General features: G+C 52.4%; 1 protein-coding gene across 6 annotated transcripts in view; it reads right to left on the bottom strand.

The window, feature by feature from the left end:
* CPAMD8 (C3 and PZP like alpha-2-macroglobulin domain containing 8) overlaps positions 1-18,253 on the bottom strand; it is a 65,116-nt gene extending 46,863 nt beyond the window's left edge. For 2 of the 6 annotated variants that reach the window (XR_012498065.2, XM_074337967.2), the window contains exons 1-10: positions 17,961-18,253; positions 13,716-13,867; positions 12,114-12,136; positions 9,669-9,885; positions 9,540-9,592; positions 5,932-5,949; positions 5,435-5,489; positions 4,290-4,403; positions 2,933-3,017; positions 1,657-1,765 (exon numbers count right to left, since the gene is read on the bottom strand). Coding sequence is in view for 5 of the 6 variants with exons in the window: in XM_074337967.2 (XP_074194068.2) it covers positions 1,657-1,765; positions 2,933-3,017; positions 4,290-4,403; positions 5,435-5,489; positions 5,932-5,949; positions 9,540-9,592; positions 9,669-9,885; positions 12,114-12,136; positions 13,716-13,867; positions 17,961-18,190 (1,056 nt within the window). In the remaining variant the exon portion in view is untranslated. The remainder of the gene's footprint in view (positions 1-1,656; positions 1,766-2,932; positions 3,018-4,289; positions 4,404-5,434; positions 5,490-5,931; positions 5,950-9,539; positions 9,593-9,668; positions 9,886-12,113; positions 12,137-13,715; positions 13,868-17,960) is intronic. The other 4 variants (XM_074337963.2, XM_074337964.2, XM_074337965.2 and 1 more) reach the window with 3 other exon arrangements.
* Positions 18,254-22,010: the final 3,757 nt, after the last annotated feature.

Here is a 22,010-nt window from a genome sequence, read left to right as displayed (position 1 = left end):
ATTCAACGCCTATCTCAGGACCCACCTGGCGCCTAGCAACTCCACATCCAGACGCAGCTGTGGAGTGAGTTACTCAGTCAACGAGAGAACTAAAACAGGGGTCACCACCAGCGGGCGGCCTCCAGGAAGAAAGGAAGGGACAGGGAGAAGCTTTGGGTGGGGTGAGGAGGAGCTGGCACTGACAGGGTTCAATGTCAGCGGCCCCCACAGAAGCACAGAATCTCCAGGACGTGTGCAGTTACACTGTAGCACACTCACAACGTAACGTTAAGTTGAAGAAGAACAAAAAATAAGTTATAAAACTTGACATACAAGGAATGTGAAATCATGCAGTCTGGGAATTTCTGAAACGGCTAAACACAGTCACCACTGAGAGATTGAACGGATCATGGCCAGATCATGCAGGAAAAAAAACACTGACACACAATCAGCAGTCACCAACCCAGGAAGCCAACCTGTCACCTACAGGTTAGATTTGCATGAAGCCAGCCAGACTCCTCTCTCTAACAACTAAACAATAACCTGCAACAACTGGCCCCCAATGGCCAGGACTTAATCACTGACAATTTCCCTGATTTTTGCCCCCACTCCCAACTTAGGACCTACTGGAGAAAGCCAAATGTGCACTCCTCACACACTGTTTCAGATGCCTGCTTCTAGTTAGCCGCCTACAGCTTCTCTAGGTCACCCGCCTGCAACAGGACACACCTAAAGCCGTCTTCTCTTGTTTCTTCACTATAACGCTGTCCCACGTCTCCGCCTGCCATGAAATCTCTGCCAAATGCAAGTGGCTAACTACCTTGCTACAGCAAACTCCAAATCAATAGCCTTTGTTCATCCTAATTTGGGTGGTCTTCATTTAATTCCACACCATGTGACCCAGGCATGGCACACCCAAGAGAAAGGAAAACATCTGGCCACAAAAAACTTGCAAATGAATATTCAGAGAGCATTAGTCACAATTGCCAAAAAGTGGAAACAACCCAAAGCCCATCAATGGATGAATGCATAAACACAATGTGGTCCCTCCATACAGTGGAATATTACTTGGTCGATAAAAAGGAATGAAGCACTGACATGCTACAACGTGGATGAACTCTGAAAAAATGATGCTGAATGAAAAGAGCCAGACATGAAAGGCCACATGTTCTATGATCCTATTTATGTGAAATGTCCAGAACAGGCAAATCCATAGAGACAGACAGAAAGTGAATTAGTGGTCGCCTAGAGCTGGAGATGGAAACAGGGATTAACTGCAAAAGGACCTGAGAAATTTTTTGGGGGGGATGGTGGAACTATTTTAAAACTGGATAGTGGTGATGGCTGCACAACTCTGTGAATATACTAAAAACCCCTGAGTCATAGACTCTATACGGCTATTTAAAAAACAAAACAAAAAACTTTATATACAATGTCCTGGGGGGAAACACATCAAAATATCAACAACGGTTGTGTCTGCTTGTTGGAAGATAAGTCATCTTTATTGTCTTCCCTTTTAAAAAGTTTCTAAAGTCTCTATGTTCAGCCAAAAAGAATTTTATCATCAGGAAAATCCCCACTGTATACTGTTTTAGAAAGTAAACTAAAATGGATGATCAAGGAACTGAAGGAGAGGGCAGACCCTGTGGGTGAGCAGCATGGGCTCCTGTTCCTCACCTTCATGGTCCTAAGAATGGGGCGCCCCACCTCCTGGCTGTAGTACCCCACGCCATTCACAGTCATGTTGATCACTAAGGTCCCGGAGACAGGTTTCCCAAAGGTATACCTGGAACAAAAGGACCAGAGAAGTGAACTCCATAGGCAGGAGCATGGTCACTGGTACAGCAACTGGATAGGGGTGGAGTTGTCCAGGGCCACCTGCTGACTATGCCCAAGAAATGCTCATGGACGACTGCCAGATCATGTCCCTCACACAGGGATGCTTCCCCATCCTACAGTCCATCCTTACAGCCCTTCCTGCAGCCCTGAGTCAGGACAGATAACATCATGGCCCTGTGATCCTCTGCACCAAGCCTCATGTTTGACAGAGAAAGAGACCAAGGGTCAGAGAGGAACTCTGGACCCAAGAACAAGCAGAATGTGTGAGACAACCACTGGAGTTGGTGACTCCATTGGAGTACCAGAGAGCCTGGCCTTAAGTGCCCTAAAGAGTTCAGCTTGAACTAGGGACTTGACTTCTCTGAGCCTCGGTTTCCTCATCCAGAGAATGGGAATAAAACTGTCATCTCAGGGATATTGGTGAAATTTAAATGTATGTATGTCGTGCCTGATGCAGAGGGGACACCTGCTTACCAGGGTGCAGGAGCAAAATGGGAGACAGCAGTGAATTAAACTATAACGCCAGACACTTCAACAGTGTTTTCTAGACTAGAAAACGTGTGTGTACACAGCACGTCCTTGCATTTTAACACACACATACAGCTGGAGGAGACACAGGCCAGAGAGCAGCCTTGGCCAGGCCACAGGCTCCAGCAGGCGGCAGCGCTGGGGCAGGAATACAGGCATTGGGCATTGCAGGGCTCTCCTGGGGACCCCAGAATGGGACAGTGTCTCTTGACACCCTCTGGTCACCGGCACTTTGGCCTTGGTGAAAGGCCTTGCCATTAAGAGGGCAACCCCCTCTAGAAATCCCTCTCTGGTCAGACTGCAGCTGTGGGTGCTGCCTGTGGGAAAGGGGGGAGTGGGAGCCTTCAGAGAAGGGGCAAAACCCGGGGTAGGGGGAGGCCTGACAGAGAAAAGTACGGCCTGGGGAAAGGTGCCCCCCTCAGGGGAAGGGCTCAACCTTGAAGGAGTGGGAGGGGACAGCAGCAGGGGAGGGCCATGCCTGTGGGAGGAGATGCATGTCCATAGCGGAAGGGGCATCCAGTGGGAGGAAGGACATGCCCACGGGGTGAGGGGCATGCCTGTGGGGGACAGGGTACAACCTTCTCACCTGGCCTGCACAGTGCCGGTCTCACAGCTATCCAGGTCCCTGATATAGTGGGGTGGGTCAATAAGGAGCTCAAACTTTGGCAGCACTGCAGGGAGAGAGCAGAGAGGAGGGAGGCAGATGGCTTCCACCACTGGGGGGGCCTCAGAGTACAGGAGGTGGCCAAAGAATGACGGCCCCACCACTGCACTGAAGAATCCATGTCACCCTTGGTTGAGCACTGACAGCTCTCTGGGGATTTGCCAGCCACATCTATTTCCTTCCTACCGTTAGGGGACCAGCGCCCCGTTTCTCTCAGGGGGCCACGTACTTTGCGTGTAACCAATTCCAGCCCATCCCAGGGGTGTGCCAGTGGCTCCTGGACCAACTAGAGGCATCCTGAGGGTGCTTACGGATGGAGGGTGCCTCTCTTTGCTGCAGGACTCAGCCTAGGAGTGTCCAGCCATCTGGTCACCCTGTGCAGCGCACAGCTTAGGGAGGGAGCAATACCCGGGAACAGCACAGAGGAAACCTGGTCCTGAGAGCTTGTTACAGGAGACAATAACTTCCTTTTGCTTACTGAATTTTCCCTGGGCTTCTGTTGCTTGCAACCCACAGCCCTGACCTCTACAGCTTTTCCTTCCAGGATCTTCTTCTTAAAAGGAGAAGCCCTTGACCACGTCAGGGTGACTTTAGCACAGAAGCAGAGTAAGTGGCTCTGGCAGGTTCGCTCCCCAGCTCTTGTTACTTGAGCATTTTCCTTAATGGCTCTCTCAGCCTCAGTTTCCCCATCTGTAAAGTGGAGATGCCTCACAAGGTCAGGACAAGGATGAAAGTACAAAAAGAAATGACGGCCTTAAAAAGGAAGGGAATTCTGACACTTGATACAACATGGATGAACCTTGAGGACATTATGCTGAGTGAAATAGCCAGTCACAAAAGGACAAATGCCATCTATATGAGGTCCCTAGGGTAGTCAGATTCCTAGACACAGAAAGTAGATGGTGGGTGCCAGGGGCTGGGGGCGGGGATGGGGAGTTAGTGTTTAACGGGGACAGAGTGTCAGTTTGGGAAGATAACAAATTCTGAAGATGGATGGTGGTGATGGCTACACAACAGTGCGAATGTACTTAACGCCACTGAACTGACTGCATGTTTAGTAGTAGTTAAGATGGCAAATTCTATGTTACTTATATTTTATCACCATTAAAAAAAAAAACAAAAAAGGCCATGACAAAGCCAGCCCTCCACGCCATGCCTGGCTGTACCAAGCGCTCCTTGTACGGGGCTCTGCCATCCTCACCCTCATCATCTGTGTCATCCTTGGGTCTGTGGTTTCTCCCAGGTCTGAAATCCTAAGATGCTAGATTCTCCAACTTACCATACTTCTGAACTTCAAAGGACTTGTTGTACAGGTGGCCTTGCATTTCGACAAAAACGAACCATTCTCCCAGCACTGGCTGGTCGGACAAGGGGAAGGTCATGTTGGTGATGCCTGTGTGAAGAGAGATGCCCCCTCACCCTGTGGCAAGTGCATGTGCAGAGAGCCTGCGGGCCCACGTCGGACAGCGGCAAGGTCAGCGCAGAGACACCTTAGGGGCCCTCTGCCCCAAACAGCCCCTCAGGGAAGCCAGAGACCATACCGAGGCTGGGGTGACTAGGCAAAACAAGCACCCCTGCAGGCTGGGAGGGAGGAAGCAGGGAGAGACTGTATCTTGGGTTCCTAGGAGAGTCCTGCAGCCAAGGCAAGGTGCAGGCCATGAGCTGGACAAACCAGAGAGAGGGACCCCCCAGCTCATCCACTCTGCTCCCCACCCGAGTCATAAGGGTTATTGCACATGCCCTGTGCCTACTAAGCAGCCCTCCACAGGTACCTCAGACTCAGGAAGAGGAGAGTGGACATGGGGAGGGGTAAGGCCAGTCCAGGGGACTCAGAGGCATGACATTGTGCAAACCACCATGGCGCATGCACCTGCTAGAGACCCCACACTCCGATTCTGGCTCACAGAGGCACGTGGGGTCCAGGAACACCCCCAAGCAGGACTCGGGGTCTGTCGCATTTATGCATTTTCCAGGCTGAGGCTGCACCGCTGTCCTCAGTCTCTCCAAATCCTACCTATCACCTACCTCTCTTCACTTCCCTTAGGGTCAAAACTAAAAGGGAGATGTCAGTCACACAGTACTTATTGTCATAGAGAAAGAAAAACAATGCCAGCTCCTCAGCCAAAGCAAAGCCTCTGACTCCTAGCTGGAAAAGACACCTCTCATGCTGGGTAGGGAGTAATGAGATGGGAGACCTGCAGTGGGAGAAAGGTTGGGGGTGCTGACAAGTGAAGCCCCGATGTTCCAGAAAGGCCCCCTGTTACAGGCAGGTGCCCCAGCTGGATCCCGGGCACAGAGAAACTTGGGTGGAGGGTCCCCAGAGAGAGCACATTCTGTCTTCCTGAAGGTTTATCACATCTGCCACTGTAAGGTGCAGCCTCCAAACCACAGAAGGAAAAGGGGAGAGGAGGGAAAGACATTTACCGCAGCAGACCGGCTCCAAGTGTCTCCACTCCATCATTCTGGATCCCCGGGGGTCCTGTCGGGGGACACACACGGTCAATTCAGGGCAGCCAGCATGTGCCCGGTTTGGGTGTGGACCTTCCGAGCCCTCTCTAGGGCACGACAAGCATGGAGGGCAGGCCCCATATTAGCCACTTACATGGGAGCAAACAAGAGCTTGGGAAATAGAAGGGACTTATCTGAGGACAAAGGGGCAGAAGAGGCCAGGCTGGGTTTGTCTCACCAATTAGGGATCACCATTTAGTAACCTGCATGCAATCTACAAAGAGACAGACAGATGCATGCTTGGCCTGTCCCATGGTGGACCCCGGGAACTGGAATGGACCAGGTCCCAGCTTTGTGAGGCGCTGAGCGGGCAGGGATCAACCCAGAGGGGCAGGCAGTGGGTGTAGACCGGGTCTCGCCGAACGCGGGCTAACCAGGCTGGAAGTCAGAGCTGAGGCGGGCAGACCACTCACCAGGATGTAGGCTTCCAGCTGCAACAAAGACAGAGAGAGACAGTGAGCAAACACCCCCGAAATCCCCCAACCCTCGGTGCATGCTGTGTCTTCATCCATGCACGGCCTGGATCCGTCAGAAAACACAGTCACTATTAGGGGTTGAATTGTGCCCCCCCCCAAAAAAAAAAACACCTCATATGTGACATCCTAACCCCCAGTACCTCAGAATGTGACTATATTTGGAAATAGTTCTTTATCGAGATAATCAACTTAAAATGAGGTCATTAGAGTAGGTCCTTATCAAATAGGCCTGGTGTCCTTATAAGAAGGGGCAATTTGGACATAGACATGCGTAGAGGAAGATGATATGAAGACAGAGGGAGAAGACAGCCAGCGACAAGCCAAGGAGAGCATCCGAGAACAGATTCTTTCCTCAAGGCCCTCAGAGGGAACCAACCCTGCTGACACCTTCATCTTGGACTTCCGGCCTCCAGAACTGGGAGAGAATTAATTTCTGTTGCTTAGCCTACCCGATTTATATAACACTTAGTGACAGCAGCCTTAGCAAACTCATGCAGTTGCCGCTGGCGATGAGGGTGGCGTGGTCAAGCCCTTTCTCGGGGCCTCTGTGCTCCCCGCCCCCCATCATGGTCCTGTCCTCCCTTCTAGACTGCCCTCCACCTCCAACCAGGGATGGCCCCGCCAGGTAGCCCTCCTAGACTGTCATTGGGGTATTTTCTCAGGCAGCAAGTGCCAGGTTCCTCGAAGGCCCAGAACATGCGCTTCCATCTCTGACCCCCGCCCCTGCCCCAGCACCTGCCTGGAGCCTGGAAGTGAGCCAGTGCCTATGACATCAAACTGGTCACCACCGACTCTGACCAAGACTCAGAACTCTCCTGCAGAGGGCACAGCTTGCACAGCCATGATTCCTGTCCCCTACATCATGCCCTGCCTGGTCCCCATGCATGGCTGACCCCACGGGCGTGGGTCCGTTCCCATTAGCTCAGGGCTGACTGTGTGTCCAGGGGTATCTGGGCTGACAATCAATTTCTTGTGATTTTTATCCTTGGGTCTCACCCAGCACAGGCCCTTGACCAACCTCCAAGGAAAACAGGTAGCCGCACACATCCAGGGCTCTGCCCTTCTACCGTGTGTGTCAAGCGCTTCCTAACAATAACTGCATATTGGACAGCAGCTGATGTCAAGTGACTGAGCCCTGCCTCCTCCCCAGGGAAGGCTGTGGACCTCCTCGAACTTCTGGGTGCACGAATTCAGCACCGTCCACTCAGAAAGCAAAACACACACACACACATGCAGGGCCTTCAACACTGCCCTGGCTGTGGACCCCAGAACCCTGCTCCTGGGGTCCAGTTGAGCCTGAGGAAGGATGTGCCAGTGGGAAAGAAGGTTCGCGAAAACAGGTAACCCTGGCAGCATTTCTGACAACAGTGAAAACATGGAAACAAACAAATGTCCTCCAGGAAGCGGGGGTTAGGTACGAAGCCTTCCTTGGCAGAAGGAACTCAGACACTGAGGTGAGTTTACAAGGCTGCATCCAGAACATGGGCAAGTGCATTAAAATATCCAATGAAAAAGCACAGAAACTTGGGATGATGGAAGTTAAGAAAAAGTTTTGTGTACCCACAGAACTGCTCTTCTAGGCTGGCCACCAGGAACTCTGCAAGATTATTTTCCAGAATATGAGCCCGATGGTGGTGGGGTCCATGTCTGCTCTGCTCATTGATATGCCCCACGCATTTAGTACTCAGGGACGCATGCAATACCCACCTTACACGTCCCCCCATCAGGGCTCCCTAAACTGAAGTAGCCTGTAGACCACCACGCTCACATCTTGCTACATAGTGCACGTACAGTTTATTTAAATCTTTCTTCAAAATTAATGCCTTTCTGAAAGCTCCTCCTTACAATAGAATGTCAATTAAGATATGTAGAAAAAATAACAGAGCTGGAAAAATCACCACTTTGCAATCTTCACGGCAAGTTCGGATTCATTTTCGAATTATCTGTGGATGCTAGAACTAGCAGGTGAGCGTCTAATGGGTAACAGGATGTCCACAGAGTCTCAAGTGTCCCTCACAGATTACTTATTGGCCATGAAGGGTAAATACAGACTTTTGGGGGGAGAAACAGGCTGAACTCTACCTGAACCTGCACTGGCGGCACTTACATCACTCACAACGGGACAAACCAAGGTCAGGTGCTTCCCAACACAACACAGGCGGGAGGCCCAGCATGGCTCCTGCAGATCCCGCCCCGAGACACACAGCCTGAACCTGGCCACAGAGAACTAGCAGGCCAGCCCCTCAGGGGGAGTCCTGCAAAACAACCGCCTGGACTCCCTTCAAAAATGTCAACATCATGAAAGACACAGAAAGAAGTGATTCAGATTTAAGGACGCCAGGAGTCATGATGATTGCACACAACACATGGTCTGGACTAGAGGCTGGACCAGCAAAGCAACACGCTATCAAGGATGTCATTGGAACAATGTGGGTTTTATATTAGGTAATACTATTGTATTGATGTCAAAATTCCTAAATGTGATTCTGCTACTTTGGTTGTACGCGAGAATGTTCTTCTTCTGAAAGGATACAGGTGTTCAGGGCTAAAAAGATGTGATATTTGCAAAGTATTCTCAAACGATTTATCATTAAAATAATTTTGTAAGTATACAGGTATATATGTGGGGAGAGAGAGAGAGAGAAATTGGTGACTCTAGAGTGTGTTCCCCAGACCAGCAGCAACATCAACTGGGAATTTTTTAGAAACACAGATCCTCAGGCCCCTCCCCAAGAAACTCCTGAATCAAGAACTCTGGGGAGGGCCCAGCCATCTCTGTCTGAACAAGTCTCCCAGGGAAATCAGATGCGCACTCAAGTTTGCGAACCATTGCTCCAGATCAGAGCTTGGCCAACTACAGCCCTCAAGCCAAATCCGGACCTCTGACTGTTTGTGTAAATAAAGTTTTATTGGCACCCAGCCATGCCCATTCATACACATATGTCTGTGGCTGAGTTTACATCACAACAGCAGTTGCAACAGCCTGGAGACCTGAACAAACCTACTACCCAGCCCTTTATAGAAAGTTTGTCGATCCCTGGGCTATATGAAAGTATTCGGGATCTCTCTGTGCTGTTCTTCCAACTTTTCTGTGTGTCTGAAGTTATTTCCAAATAAAAGGTTACAAGAAAATCAATGCCCTCTTTCTGTGGATATGTTTATTTCGAAGGAGAAATGATAGGTCTGATGTGTAGTTATATTTTCTTTCTAATACAAGTTAAATAAATGCAGGGCTACTGGGATTTCAAATGATGATCCACAGCTACTTAAATCCTTCTGAAGCTTGCATGGAGGGGCACTGACCACTTTGGGGACCCCTGGGGAGCCCTTATTGAGGAACAGAGCACCCACCAGCGATCTTGCCTCCCTAGGTCCCAGACCTCCTCCTGGGCCTCCCAGGAGACATGGAGCGCTAGAAAGGAACCGGAAATGGAGGTAGAAATTGGAAAGGGGCCGGGAAGAAAAGCCAGTTGCTGATGGTGGCCTTGGCCAGGGTATTTCAAGTGGGTGTGTCCCAGACACATGGTTTTAGAAGCCAACCTCACCTTCTCGCTGACCGGCCTCAGGTCTGGGGTGACGGTGAAGACACTTATGAGCACTGGAAGAAAGAAGAGAGGCTTGTAGCAGCTCCAGACAGTGACCAGCCCTCCCCCTGGCCCATGCCAGCCACCCACCTCGGTGCTGGGGCCTGTACACTGGCTTGTCAGTCTGGATGAACACAGAGGCTCCCCGGCCATCCACGGTCACTGATGTCTGGTTGTGGAACAGGGGGCCCTCCTCTGCTTGCCAGCCAAGGCCCCACACCTTCAGGAGGGCCTGGCCCTGGAGCCCCGTGGGCACCTGCCGGCAGAACACGGAGCTTTGGAAATGGGGTGTCGCCCTGGAAGGGACCTTGGTGTTGGGAAAGCAACGTAGAGGTCTAGGGTTGGGGTGCTCATCCAGGGGTGACTGTGCCCCCCAGGGGGCACTTGGCAGTTTCTGGAGACATTTTCGGGTATCACAGCTAGTGGAGAACGGGGGGGAGGGGTGTCGGGGGGGGGGGGGAGTGTTACTGACATCTAGTGGGTGGAGGTCAGGAATGCTGCTCAACAGACTAGAGACTCCCCCAAAGGGTCTTGGATCCTTAGAATAGCTCTAGATGAGCATTTCTCAACTTGGGGTAGAGGTGGGAAGGATTCTTCCCCCTCCACAGGGGACATTTCTGGTTGTCATTATCTGCAGATGAGGATGCTACTGTCATCTAGTGGGTCAAGATCCACTGACCCCCCTCTCCCAGAGTTATACAGCCCTTCATCGGTCTCCATACAAATCCACAGCACCTACCCTGGGAAGAGTGCCTTCTTGTGTGCGATGGCCAGGGAAAGCGCACAATCTTAACCCCTGCCCGGGGCATCCCTGCTTTCTGCCTCACCAGAAAACAGATCCGCTCAGAGAAAGTCGGCAAGCGTAGCTGCAGGGTACTTATCAAGGGTTTCCCAACTGTTGACATCAGGGGCTGGCTCGTTCTTGGTGGGAGGGCTGTCCTGGGCACTGTGGGGGTGTTGAGCAGCACCCCTGGTCTCCACTCACTAGATGCCAGTAGCAACCCTCCTCCCCAAGAGTGACATGTCTCTAGACATTGCCAAAGTCCCGGGGGTGGGGGGGTGGGGGCCGCGGGGAGGGGAGGGACTAAACATCCCTCCCTATCAGGTGGGAAATGCTGCCTTAAAGAAAGGGTTCTAGGTTGTCACTGTGTGAGGGATATAAATGAGAAATGTCTATTACATTGTTTTGTGCACCTGAAACTAATTTAAAAAAAAAAGGTTCTACTATTGCCCTCTGTGCCACAGCACTTAGGCACTAATGACACATCCCGCTGGAAGAGGAACCACCTCAGACTTCATGGTGATCACTGGGGGAGGGCACATTATAATTCAGAATGATTCTCGAGTTAGCCCATTCATTCAGGGACTCCTCTGAGCATCTGGTAAAAGTTAAGGACTAGCTAACCCAGTAAACGCCTACAATTTCAGGGCTTACAAACCCCTTGAGCTCCAAGGACTCCAGTTTAAAAACCCACATCAGAGAATTACCTACAGTGTAGTTTGGTCCGTAAAATAATTTTCAAATCATAATATTCAATGCCAACGCAGCTGCGGGAAATCTGGTGTCTAATGTATGGCAGGTGGTGCCGTGTGTGAGCCCTGCTGTTTTCTAAGACAAAACAGGACCGAGCAGGAGGCCTGGCTCTTGACCTGGTAATTAGACTGAGGCAGGTATCCAGAATGCTAGTGTAACTTTACATACAAAGACGCTTGCAACTTTTGGATGACATTATCCAAATCCTCAAAACAATTTTTAAAAAATCTAACCGTGTACAAGGTGGGAGGTTAGTAAATTAGTACAGTTGACCCTTGAACAACACGGGCTTGAATTACGGATTTTTTTTAATAAATACAGTTAGGCGTCCATATCTGTGGGTTTTGCATCTGTGGTTGAAAACAGAATTTTCGACCTGTGGCTGGGAATCCACGGGTGTGGAAAGCTAACTGTATGCATTGTTCTACACCATTTTATGTAAGGGACTTGAACACCCATGGATTTTGGTATCTGCAAGGGGGTCTTGAAACCAATCCTCTATGGATACTGAGGGCAGATTACAGTTAAGTTTTGGCGAGTCAAAAGTTATATGCAAATTTCTGGCTGCACCAGGTGGGAACGGGTGCTGGTAATCCCTGCATTGTTCAAAGGTCAACTGTATATAAAAGAGATGCAATCGGAGGCTGTTTATAACAGAAGACAATGTACAATTACAGAGAGTTGAAAACATGGAGGTATGTTTATGTAATATGTTTAGAGAAAACAGCAGGAAACACCATGGTGTATATCCTTTAATTGCAACTATGAAAGAAAATGTCTTCATGTGGACAAGGGTTCGTAGGAAACATGAAAAAGTGAAAAGTATGGGGAATGGGATTACGGGTGACTTTTCTTCTTTTCTAAACTTTTTCTTCACCATTCATTTTTGTATATTACTGTTAATGACTTTTCTCCAAACACATGCAATGTTTCTTATCCCATTCCAATTCAATTTTTTATTTCCCAGGTAGGGTTTATGATTTTAAAAATTCATAGCTTACCTTGAGTTTGATTGTCCCTTTATCTAAAAAATGAAAATAAAACGAGAACGGTTAAATCAGGAGCAGTGTTTTCCTGCCCCTCCGGCCTACAGCTTTATAAACAAGGGCTTTCTCAACCTACAGGGATTTTCTGTGGACACACATACACCTGGGTCATGCTGGTCTGGCTTGGGCTGGGCTGGGATTGGCAGAAGTGAGAGATTTCCTCCAAACTGGCAAGAGCTGAAGGCCGGAGGGGATGGACAAAGCCAAGCTATTCAGGGGAAAGTTGGCCGGCCTGCGTACTTGATTCACTTCACCCCTGGCCCCTGTCCAAGGTAAGCTGTGAGGGGAGCAAAGCAAAAACTCCAGGGAAGAGGAACAGGAGAAGTGTGGAGAGAAAGAAGAGGAGACTGAGGTCCCCAGTGGACCTCACTCCAGTGGAGCTGACTGGTCTCCCATCACCTCTCTCTTCTACCCAAAAGGAGTCATTTGCTACTCTGACACCTCTCCAGGCTTTCTGGCCTCCAGGACTTGATTAGGCATCTACTGTTTCTGCCTCCCAGACTCAATTCCCCGATTTCCTGCTAGCCAAACCCCCATTTCTTTGGGGGAACCACCTACCCAGCTCCCAGTCCATGTGGTTTGGGGCTCTGTGCAAATGTACATAGGTCTTCCCCCTGATCAGTGATTGGCTCAGGCCTGAGCACATGAGCGAAGATGGGCCAATCAGAGGGGAACCTGGGGCTCTCCCCAGAGGTCCTGGGAACCCCCTCATTCCCTCTGAGCTTTGAGGAGACACAGGCCCATCCAGAAGTGGGGCCAGAAGATGGCCAGTGATGCCTGTGGATTTTTCTAGTTATGAGAGCCCCTAAACTCTCTGTTGCTGAAGTCACCCTGAGTGGGATTTTGGGGCTAGCCACCGGAGTGGGACTGCCTGCACCGTGTCCATACACGACCTTCTCCTAATTTCCACTCCAAGCCAGCCGCCCCATGTCCCCCCGGGGACAGGTGCTGTCCCACTGGGGCCCCAGCATCATCCCTGTGCACCCGGCTCTGCATGAAGAATAAGTTAGCTGCTCTGCCACACTGGGCGCCCCTGCGGTGGGGCCCTGCTCTCGTGTGTCCGGAGGTCAGCACTGCTGTTATCTGCAGTTTACTAAGGAGAGTGGGTGAGAGGCAGGCTGAGGGCCTGAGCTCCACTTAGTGACAGGCCGGTTGTGCGCCCAGTTTTGGGTCTAAAACCACAGGAGTACTGAGAGCTCAATGGAAGTCTGATATGGTCACAGGACTCCCTCCGGGCCCCAGGCCCACCACCGGCCAAACTGACACAGAAGCGTGCCTGACTCCGTCCAGATTTGCACCCTTAGAACCTGGGCTGCCGAGGGAACAAAGCACTCTGATTTCCCAGACTAGGCAGGTGGCTGTCCCTCCTGGGCCTTACTCTCTCCATCTGTGAAATGGGGAGAACTCAACCTGGCTTCCCTCCCCCTACAGGGGTCCTGGAGAGGTAGGGTGGGAGGAGGCAAAGCAGTACCCACCCTGCTGGAGCCCTAAAGTCCAGCAAATGGCTCCACTGTGCAAAGGGAGAGGAAGCCCCGGCCAAGCACCCCAAGGACCTACCCAGGATGGCTCCCTGGTTCCGTGCCACAGCCTCGCCCTGGGCCACCAGCTGAACCTGGACCATGACTTCCCTTGGGGAGTTAAAGATGGTCACGCTGATGACTTCCTCCACTCCCGAGCGGAAGACAGAGGGTGCAGTGATCAAATAGCCCCTGTAGGAGAGGAGAACCACAGTGAAGACCAAGGGTTGTCTGACCCACACCTGGCCTCATTACCACCCTGGCTGGGTCAGGGTGCACCCTGGGCAGACTCCTGCCTATGCCTGACCACACTCTGACAGCACGGTCGTTTTATGCATCTGTTTTCCCCCACCAATCTGTGAGCTCCTGAAGACCATGGACTGGCTTATTCACCTCTAAAGCCCCCCCACTTAGGTAAGAATCTGGGCTCTCTGGATCTACCCAGTACCACACTGCCCTTTGGTTTCTGTATTCTGGCCTCTGGCTTTTTCTCTGCTATAGGACCTTTGCACATGTGGCACCCAGCCGGAAATACTCTCCCCTGTTGGCTGAGTAATGGGTAGGACCCTACTTCTTCCTCATAGCCACCCTACGAGAAGTGAGAACATCTCCCATTTACAGAGTCCAAACTCAAACCCTGGAGAAGCCAAGTCACGTGTCTGCATCACTGAGAGACCAGGATTTGACTCAGGTGGCCCAGACCCAGTGAAAAGAAGCAAAGAGCTTCCTGCGGCATTAATTTTAAGAACAAAACCTGAAAACAAACTAAATGGCATGAAACAGGAAAAGTTCCATAAACAATGGAATCAAAACAGCCCTCTCTGACCGCAAATCCTCAGCTTGACTGTGAAGACACTTCTGGAGAAAACGGGTCATTATCCTGCTTTCCAGACACAAAAGCTGACCTTGCAGAAAGAGAAGGCACGTGCACCAGATGACACAGACAGGTAGGAGAGGGCACCTGACCTGGGCCAAGGCTTCCCCACCTGAGTTCCCGCCTCCTCATATTCTGCAGCCTTCCACTGAAAACCACAAAGCCTCATCTGTAACCACGGGACCCGCTCACAATGCAACAAGTGCCAAGAGGCCCAGCAGCAAAGGCAGCATAATTCCAACTGTGCACTACTATGGGCACAGAAGGAAACAGGCGAAAGGGAAAACACTGGGCCAGGCATTGAGATGAGGAAAGATTTTCATTTCTCAAAATCTTCTCTGAGACAGCCCAACGTCCACACGCTAAAAAAGATGAATTTAGACCCTTATCACACACAATACACTAACAGGAACTCAATGTGGGTCAGAGATCTAAATGTAAAACTATAAAAGCACTAGAAGAAAACATAGGAGAAAGGCTTTGTGAGTTTCAGTTAGGCAAAGATTTCGTGAATAAGATACTAAAAGCACAATCCATCAAAGAAATCACTGATAAACTAGACTTCATTAAAACTTCATGAAGGCCGGCCCGGTGGCTCAGGCGGTTGGAGCTCTGTGCTCCTGACTCCAAAGGCTGGTGGTTCGATTCCCACATGGGCGAGTGGGCTCTCAACCACAAGGTTGCCGGTTCAACTCCTCGAGTCCCGCAAGGGATGGTGGGCTCCGCCCCCTGCAACTAAGATTGAACATGGCACCTTGAGCTGAGCTGCCTCCCGGATGGCTCAGTTGGTTGGAGCATGTCCTCTCAACCACAAGGTTACTGGTTTGACTCCTGCAAGGGATGGTGGTCTGCGCTCCCTGCAACTAGAAAACAGTGACTGGACCCGGAGTTGAGCTGTGCCCTCCACAACTAAGACTGAAAGGACAACAACTTGACTTGGGGGAAAAAAAAAAACTTCATGAAAAGTTTGGCATTTCAAAAGACACAACAGGTTCCTGTTGAGTACCATCTGGCCACAGCACTGACCGTGGGAACCCACTGTGTTCTGTCCGGCTTGAACAACGACTAGCGTTCACACACCCTGGGTTCCTACATGTACTGTCCGACTGCAGGACTGAGCGGAGCCTGCAAGGACCTTGGGGACTTACCATCTACTATATGACTCCAGCACGAACAAGAGTATGCAAAGACTCTAGTTTCATAGGTGCAGTGGCCAGATCAAGCAATGACTGGAATAAGTAGTAACCCTGGGGTCCCATGTTCTGTCTGACTCCAGCACCAACCAATAGCTGCAGACTGGTTTCTTGTGTGCAGTGTCTGGCCCCCATCAAGCACAGAGCATGCATCGATCCTGGGTATGTAACTGTACCTTCTAGAGCATGCAGTGACCCTGGGTTTCATGGATGTACTGACCAGAATGTGTACTGACCCTGGATCCTATGTGTTCTATCCAACTCCAGCAACCAACAGAGCATGCAGGGACACTGGGAATGGACATGTACTGTCTTGAGCATGGGAAGACCCTTGCTTCATATGTGACGTGTCTGGCTCCAGCACTGACCAAAGGGTGCAAAGACCCTGAGCTTCCTTGTACAGTGCTGGTCTCAGCCGTGCACAGAGCATGCAATGACCCTGAGTATGTCCTGTACTATCCGGAGTACACAGTCACCCTAGGGACATGTGGTTACTATCTAACTCCAGCACCACCCTGGGCATATAGTGACCCTGGGCTCCTATGTGTCCCGTCTCGCTGCCACACAGGAATGTGGCCTCCTTTAGGATGGAGTCTTTCTGTCCAGATCCCAGCTAACCCCTAGGGCCTCCCATGGCACGTAGCATGTGCTGAGTGTGGAAGAACATCTGGGAAATATACAATCCACGTGTTTGTTTTCCTTGGTTAGCCCTTATCCAGATCTGGGTTAGCATCTTCACCCAAAGGCCTGGAGGACCCGACGGAACCAAACGAATGTTTCCTGTGGGTTAGGAGCTGCAGCTGTCGGTGTGCTCGCCAGCTGGTCACTGCCAAGCCTGGCTTCTGGGCTGACACTGGCTTCTCTTCCTGTGGACCTGAGAAAGGTGGTGTTTGGTAAACTATACACAGTGTTGGCCTTACAACAGTATAAATCCATGCTGCTTTCTGAGGCCAGGGAATCCTCATGGAAAAACCACACAGGGCACGGAAGTGAGTATCAGGGCTATTTCTAAAACGAGTTCCATCAGGCAGATGGACCACAGCTCAGAGGCCGGTTAATCTGGAACCCTGAGTCGGTCAATGTATCCCAGCGTGGGCGGTTCCATTTCACGTAACAGTGGTTAACATCCCAGGGTGAATTTAGTCAAACACTCTGTTTAAAACTCTGCAACAAAGGGACTCTGAACTTGGCCCTTACAAGGCAGGGGCTCTCATGTAGGGCCTGGTCATGCTTTGTGTTGGGGGATGACCTGTGTTGTGCATGGCAGGATGTTTAGCAGCATCTGTGGCCCCCACCCAGTGAACGTGACAACCCCAAAATGCCTCTGGACATTGCTGAATGATCCAAGGGAACAAAAGTCATGCCTTGGCTGAGATCGGATATTCCAAAGGGTGCCCCCTTAAAAGTTTGCTGGGTTCCAACTTCGCAAAGCCCAGTGGAGGGGAATCCCATTGCCCAAAGTGCAGTGCGGTGTCTTACTTTTCACACTGTGATCCCAAAGGAGCAGTGCAGCTGGAAGCGCTACCGCCCACCCAGTCCCACTGGTGACCTGTTTTCTGGGAACTCCTAAACATGAGCTGCTTAGACAAGCCACCTCAAAAAGGCTGAGATGGACGAAGTGGCTGAGCTTGGGCAACTGGAGGCAGGCCCCCTGAACCCACAGCCTTGCAAGGCTCACCCAAACTTGGCAGATTTGGAAAAATTCCCTCTGAAGCCAGCTCATGGGAAATTCTCCTTAGCATCTAGTTAATTCACCTCCTCACTGTGTCAACCCACCAGAAGCTCTGTAAGCAAACCTCAAGAAAAATGTGGAAGCCAAACAAACACTTCCTCCCCCACCACCAAGCCCTCCAAAGGAAGACGGAACGTAGGTCTCTCCTATTTCTCAGCCAAGACTCTATTTCTTCCCTTCATGTCAAGGACAACTTGAAATTGCCACCCCAAAGATAGCCCCGTCACACCAAGGGGCGAGGTGGGGTGGGGGTAGATCGCAGCCTGAGCTCTGGGGAGTCCCTGTACCTCCACGGGGCCACTTCTAAAGCCTCAGGTTGCCCCCTTTCCCAGTCCGACGCGTGGGGGTCGGAAAATGAGACTCTAGGTACCGCCCAGCGCGGACGCTGTGTGGCGTTGAACAGGTCGTTGCACCTCTCTGAGCCAGTCTTTGAGACCACCACCCCGAGAAAGAGGCCAGCTTCCTCTGTCGCCCGGGGCTACTCACGGGGCCTGGGGCTGTGCAGCGTGCACGCCGTCCCGCGGCGAAAGCAGCAGCAGGAGCCAGAGCGGCGACCAGAGCAGGGCGCCCCACATTTTCCGGCTCTGCGGAGGCGCCGCGCCGGGGGAGAGGGGCGGGCCGGGGTTGGGCCGGGGCCGGGGTCCGAGCGCCTCCGTCCCCGCTGCGCCGCCGGGGGCCCTTTGTTCACAGCCCCCGCGCCGTGCGCCCGGCGCCATGCGCCCCGCTCTGCGCCCGACCAGGATGGGGCAGCCGGGACCAGCCCTCTCCCCGACCCGCCTCGGCCCCGGACCCGCCCCGCGCGCCCCGCCCCCGCCCCGCCCCTGGACTCATCCCCTCCACCGACTCCCCCCACTCCCTCCCGGGACCCGCCCCCTGCCCGGATGCACCCCCAGACCCGGCCCATCCCCTTCCCCTCATCCAGCGACTCTGTCCACCCTCACCCTGGCCCCACATCCTCCCGGGACTCGCACCCTCCCTGGACTATCCTCCCCACACCCGCCCTACCCTTCCACCCACCCACGGCCCCTCTGTGGACCGGCCCCGCCCCTGCCCGGGGCACGCTGCGGCTCGGCGCCCTCCAACACCTACCATGCAGGGCCCGCTGTGTCCTCCCCAACCACCACAATCCCCCGCCCCCGACCTGGCGACCTGTTGAGTGCAGGCAGCCTGAGGAGCCAAGTCATTTGGGGAAGCTAAGGCAGGCCAGGGAGCGAATCTTCCAGACCCACAGCTGTCCCCAGGCCCTTGGATGCCTGTCCTCAACTTCTGCCCTCTCCCCATCCCCCGCCAGGCCGCCACCTCTCTGAACCTCCTTTCCCCCCCTGGCAAACAGCAAGGGTGGGCTGGCACCCCTTCTTCTCCCAATGGCAAGGTGTCCCCTTCTGCCCCTTCCAGTGTCCCCAGCTCAAAGATTGTCCTGCTGTTGTAGGTCCCTCTGGTGGGGGCACCTCCTTTCTATGTCATGTTCAAGTCCTCTCCCCATCCCTCCAGTATCCCCCCACCAACTGGCCCAAGTCCTCTCTAGTGTTTATTGAGACCAAGTCCAAGTTCCGGGCTGCCCTGAGGCTGCCCTGATGAGCCAGCTTCATCCTCGTTCTTTGGGCACCCTGTGCTGACCCCCTGCCTGCCTTTGCTTAAACTCTGCCTCTCTGCCCTCCTCCTGTGCTGGATCGATTCCTGCTCCTCTGGAAGCTTTCCACCAATGCTTCTGGCTGCCAGGCACAGTGGGTTCTCCAAGCAGCCTCCCGCACCAGCCTTCTCCATAGGCTTTGGGTCAAGCCCTGGGCAGGCAGTGGGGACTTCAAGACACACTGGACCTGCTGTAGCAGATGAGGTCGGGGCTATGTAGGAGCTGGAGTGGCTGGGGGGACAGCAGGGTCAGTGGCAGTGCTGATAGCCCAGGAGAGGGTGCCAGCCTCCAAGCCCAGTCCATACTGGCACCTGGCAGGATCATATAGGAAAATCCTCACAGTTCATCTCTGCCCTGCCCAGCCCAGCCCCTCCAGGGACCCTCAACGCCGCAAGGCGTGCCTGTGTGCAGGAGCAGCTGTGGGGTACGACCCTCACTGCCCAGGAGGGCACAGTAATGATGTCTCAGGGAGCTGCCAGTGACACTAATGAAGCTAAAACTGTGTGTGACCTCTGACCCCGCTAAAAAGGCCAGGGGTGTGGCCAAGGTGATCTAGCCAAGAGCTTTCGCAGCTGCAGCATTAGGGGCAGCGAACAACCAGAAGCAGCCTGCATGGCCATCAAGGGGACAAGGGTCAAACAGATGAAGGAAGGAGGTGTCCCGTGTGAGCCCCACAAAGCAGGGAAGGGAGGGTGCAGGGGGTGGGGAGGGACAGCAGCAGAGAAAGGAATGCAGGGAGGTAATTTCAACAAGGCCCAAGGGCTTTCACCTCCCAGCTGCCTGGGGAGCATAGCTAGGTGCAGAGGGAGGAGATGGTTGGGGGTGGGGGGGGCCTTCCTGCACCCTGTGTCCCCTATGCTCCGAGTTGATAGAGGAGCAGAGGTCTCCGCACACAGCCAGCATGAGCCCATTCCCGGGGCCTGGGATCCAAGTGGGGCTTTAAGGGAGGCTTCTTGGCTGGCTGCACCTGATCTCAGCGAAGACCATGGGCAAGAGGGCTTCCTGGTTTTCCCCAAACCCAGAGAGTCCAGGGAGCCAGCCTCAATATCTTCTCAAGGACTTCGAGGTGTCCAGAAAACAGTGACAGTTGGCAGGAAAAGCTGCTCGGGAGCAAGGTACAAAGGCTGCTGGGAATCTCTTAGGAGCAGGGAAGCAGCTTCCAGGGTCCCTTTATAGATGAGAAGAATCCGGGCTGGCATCTGCCCAGCACTCTCCCTGCTGCAGGTGGACAGGAACAAGCACTCACCTTCCCCAACAACGACTGAAATGTCGTGTGTGTGAGTGTGTGTGTGTGTGTGTGTGTGTGTGTGTGTCTATGCACACACTATACATGTGTTCCCAGTCCGGCAGAGGCATGGGAGCCAGAGCACAGGATAAGTTTTCTGTGGCTGCCGTAACAAATTACCATAAACTGGGTGGCTTAAACCACAGGACTTTAGACAACACACAGAATGGGACAAAATATTTGCAAATCATATATCTGATGATGTATTAATATCCAGAATATATAAAGAGCACCTCTGACTCAACAACAACAAAAAGCAAGCAACCCAATCCAACAGTGGGCAAAGGCTCTGAACATACATTTCTCCAAAGAAGATACATAAATGGCCGACAAATGTGTGAAAAGATGCTCCACATCACTAACCAGTAGGGAAATGCACATCAGAACCACCATGAGATACTATTTCGTATCTCCACGATGGTATCATTTTTAAAAATAGGCACTAACAAATATTGGTGAGGATGTGGAGAAATTGGAACCCATGGGCACTGCTCATGAGGATGTAAAATGGTGCAGCCGCAGCCGCTGTGGAAACAATCTGTCTGTTCCTCAAAAAGTGGAACATAGAATCACCATGTGATCCAGCAATCCCACTTTTGGGTATATACCCAAAAGACAGAGCAATTGTAAATAAGCATTGGGATACATAGAAATGTTTTCAGCAAAGCAAGCCATGAATTAGGTGTAGGGTTGCCAGAGTTAGCAAATAAAAATAATTATATTTGAATCTCAGATAAATGACCAAAAGAGGTCTTAGTACAGTATATCCCACGCCATACTGGGGAGGCCACCCGCTGACTCGCCCTCTGCTTCCTCGTGGCTCGTTCCCATCTTTCAGGTCCTGTTCAGGGGCTTCGTCATTGTGAAGCCCACCCTGGGGGGCTCCCGCAGCTGAGAGGCTGTGCCTCCAAATGAGTCCCTGTAACAGGTGGTCTGCACCCACCCACCTCACCTGCAAGGCTATGCACCCACCCATTGCCCCTGGGACACCACCCACCTCACCTGGGGGCTGTGTACCTGCGGGATGAGTACAGGGGCGTGTGTGTCTGTCCTAGGAGGAGGGTAGAAGTGCCATCTGTAGCCCTTCTTACCATCACCAGAGCCCCTGGCATGACTCAGAATCAGACACTTCCAGGTACCTTTGTCTCTTGCTTAGGTTGCCAACTGGGCCCAACCATTCATTCCTGGATGGCTCCTATGAGATGAGAACAGGGGCCAGCCTCCGACAGCACTCAGGACAGCTCAGAGGTTTGACAGATGAGAAAACTGAAGCCCAGATGATTCAGCCCCAAATGGGCGCCCTGGCCATTTCTGCATTCTGGGCAAACAGGCTGGAAATAAAAGCACCACAGTGAAGGCCCTGGCCCACCTCAGCTCTGCCTGCCGCTTGTGTCCTGGGGAAGATGCCAGCTCAGTGCCAGGAATGTTCCAGACACACCCTGGGCCAGGAAGGACTGAAGAGGCACCAGGCCGCCAGCAGCTCCAAACCACACTCTAAGGCTGGGGAGGAGCTCTCGCCCTCTGTTACCCGTGGTGGACTAACTTGGCCCTGCAGGGATCTGCAGGGGGCAGGGCCTGAGATGGCCACCTGGCCAACCGTATGTCCAGCCCAGGTGTGTTG

The sequence above is a fragment of the Rhinolophus sinicus genome, chromosome 15, assembly GCF_057876585.1.
Source record: "Rhinolophus sinicus isolate RSI-liver-muscle chromosome 15, RSI-T2T, whole genome shotgun sequence".
Classification (NCBI taxonomy): Eukaryota; Metazoa; Chordata; class Mammalia; order Chiroptera; family Rhinolophidae; genus Rhinolophus; species Rhinolophus sinicus.
Note: the sequence above shows the minus strand (reverse complement) of the source record. Positions and strands in the feature narration are given on the sequence as shown.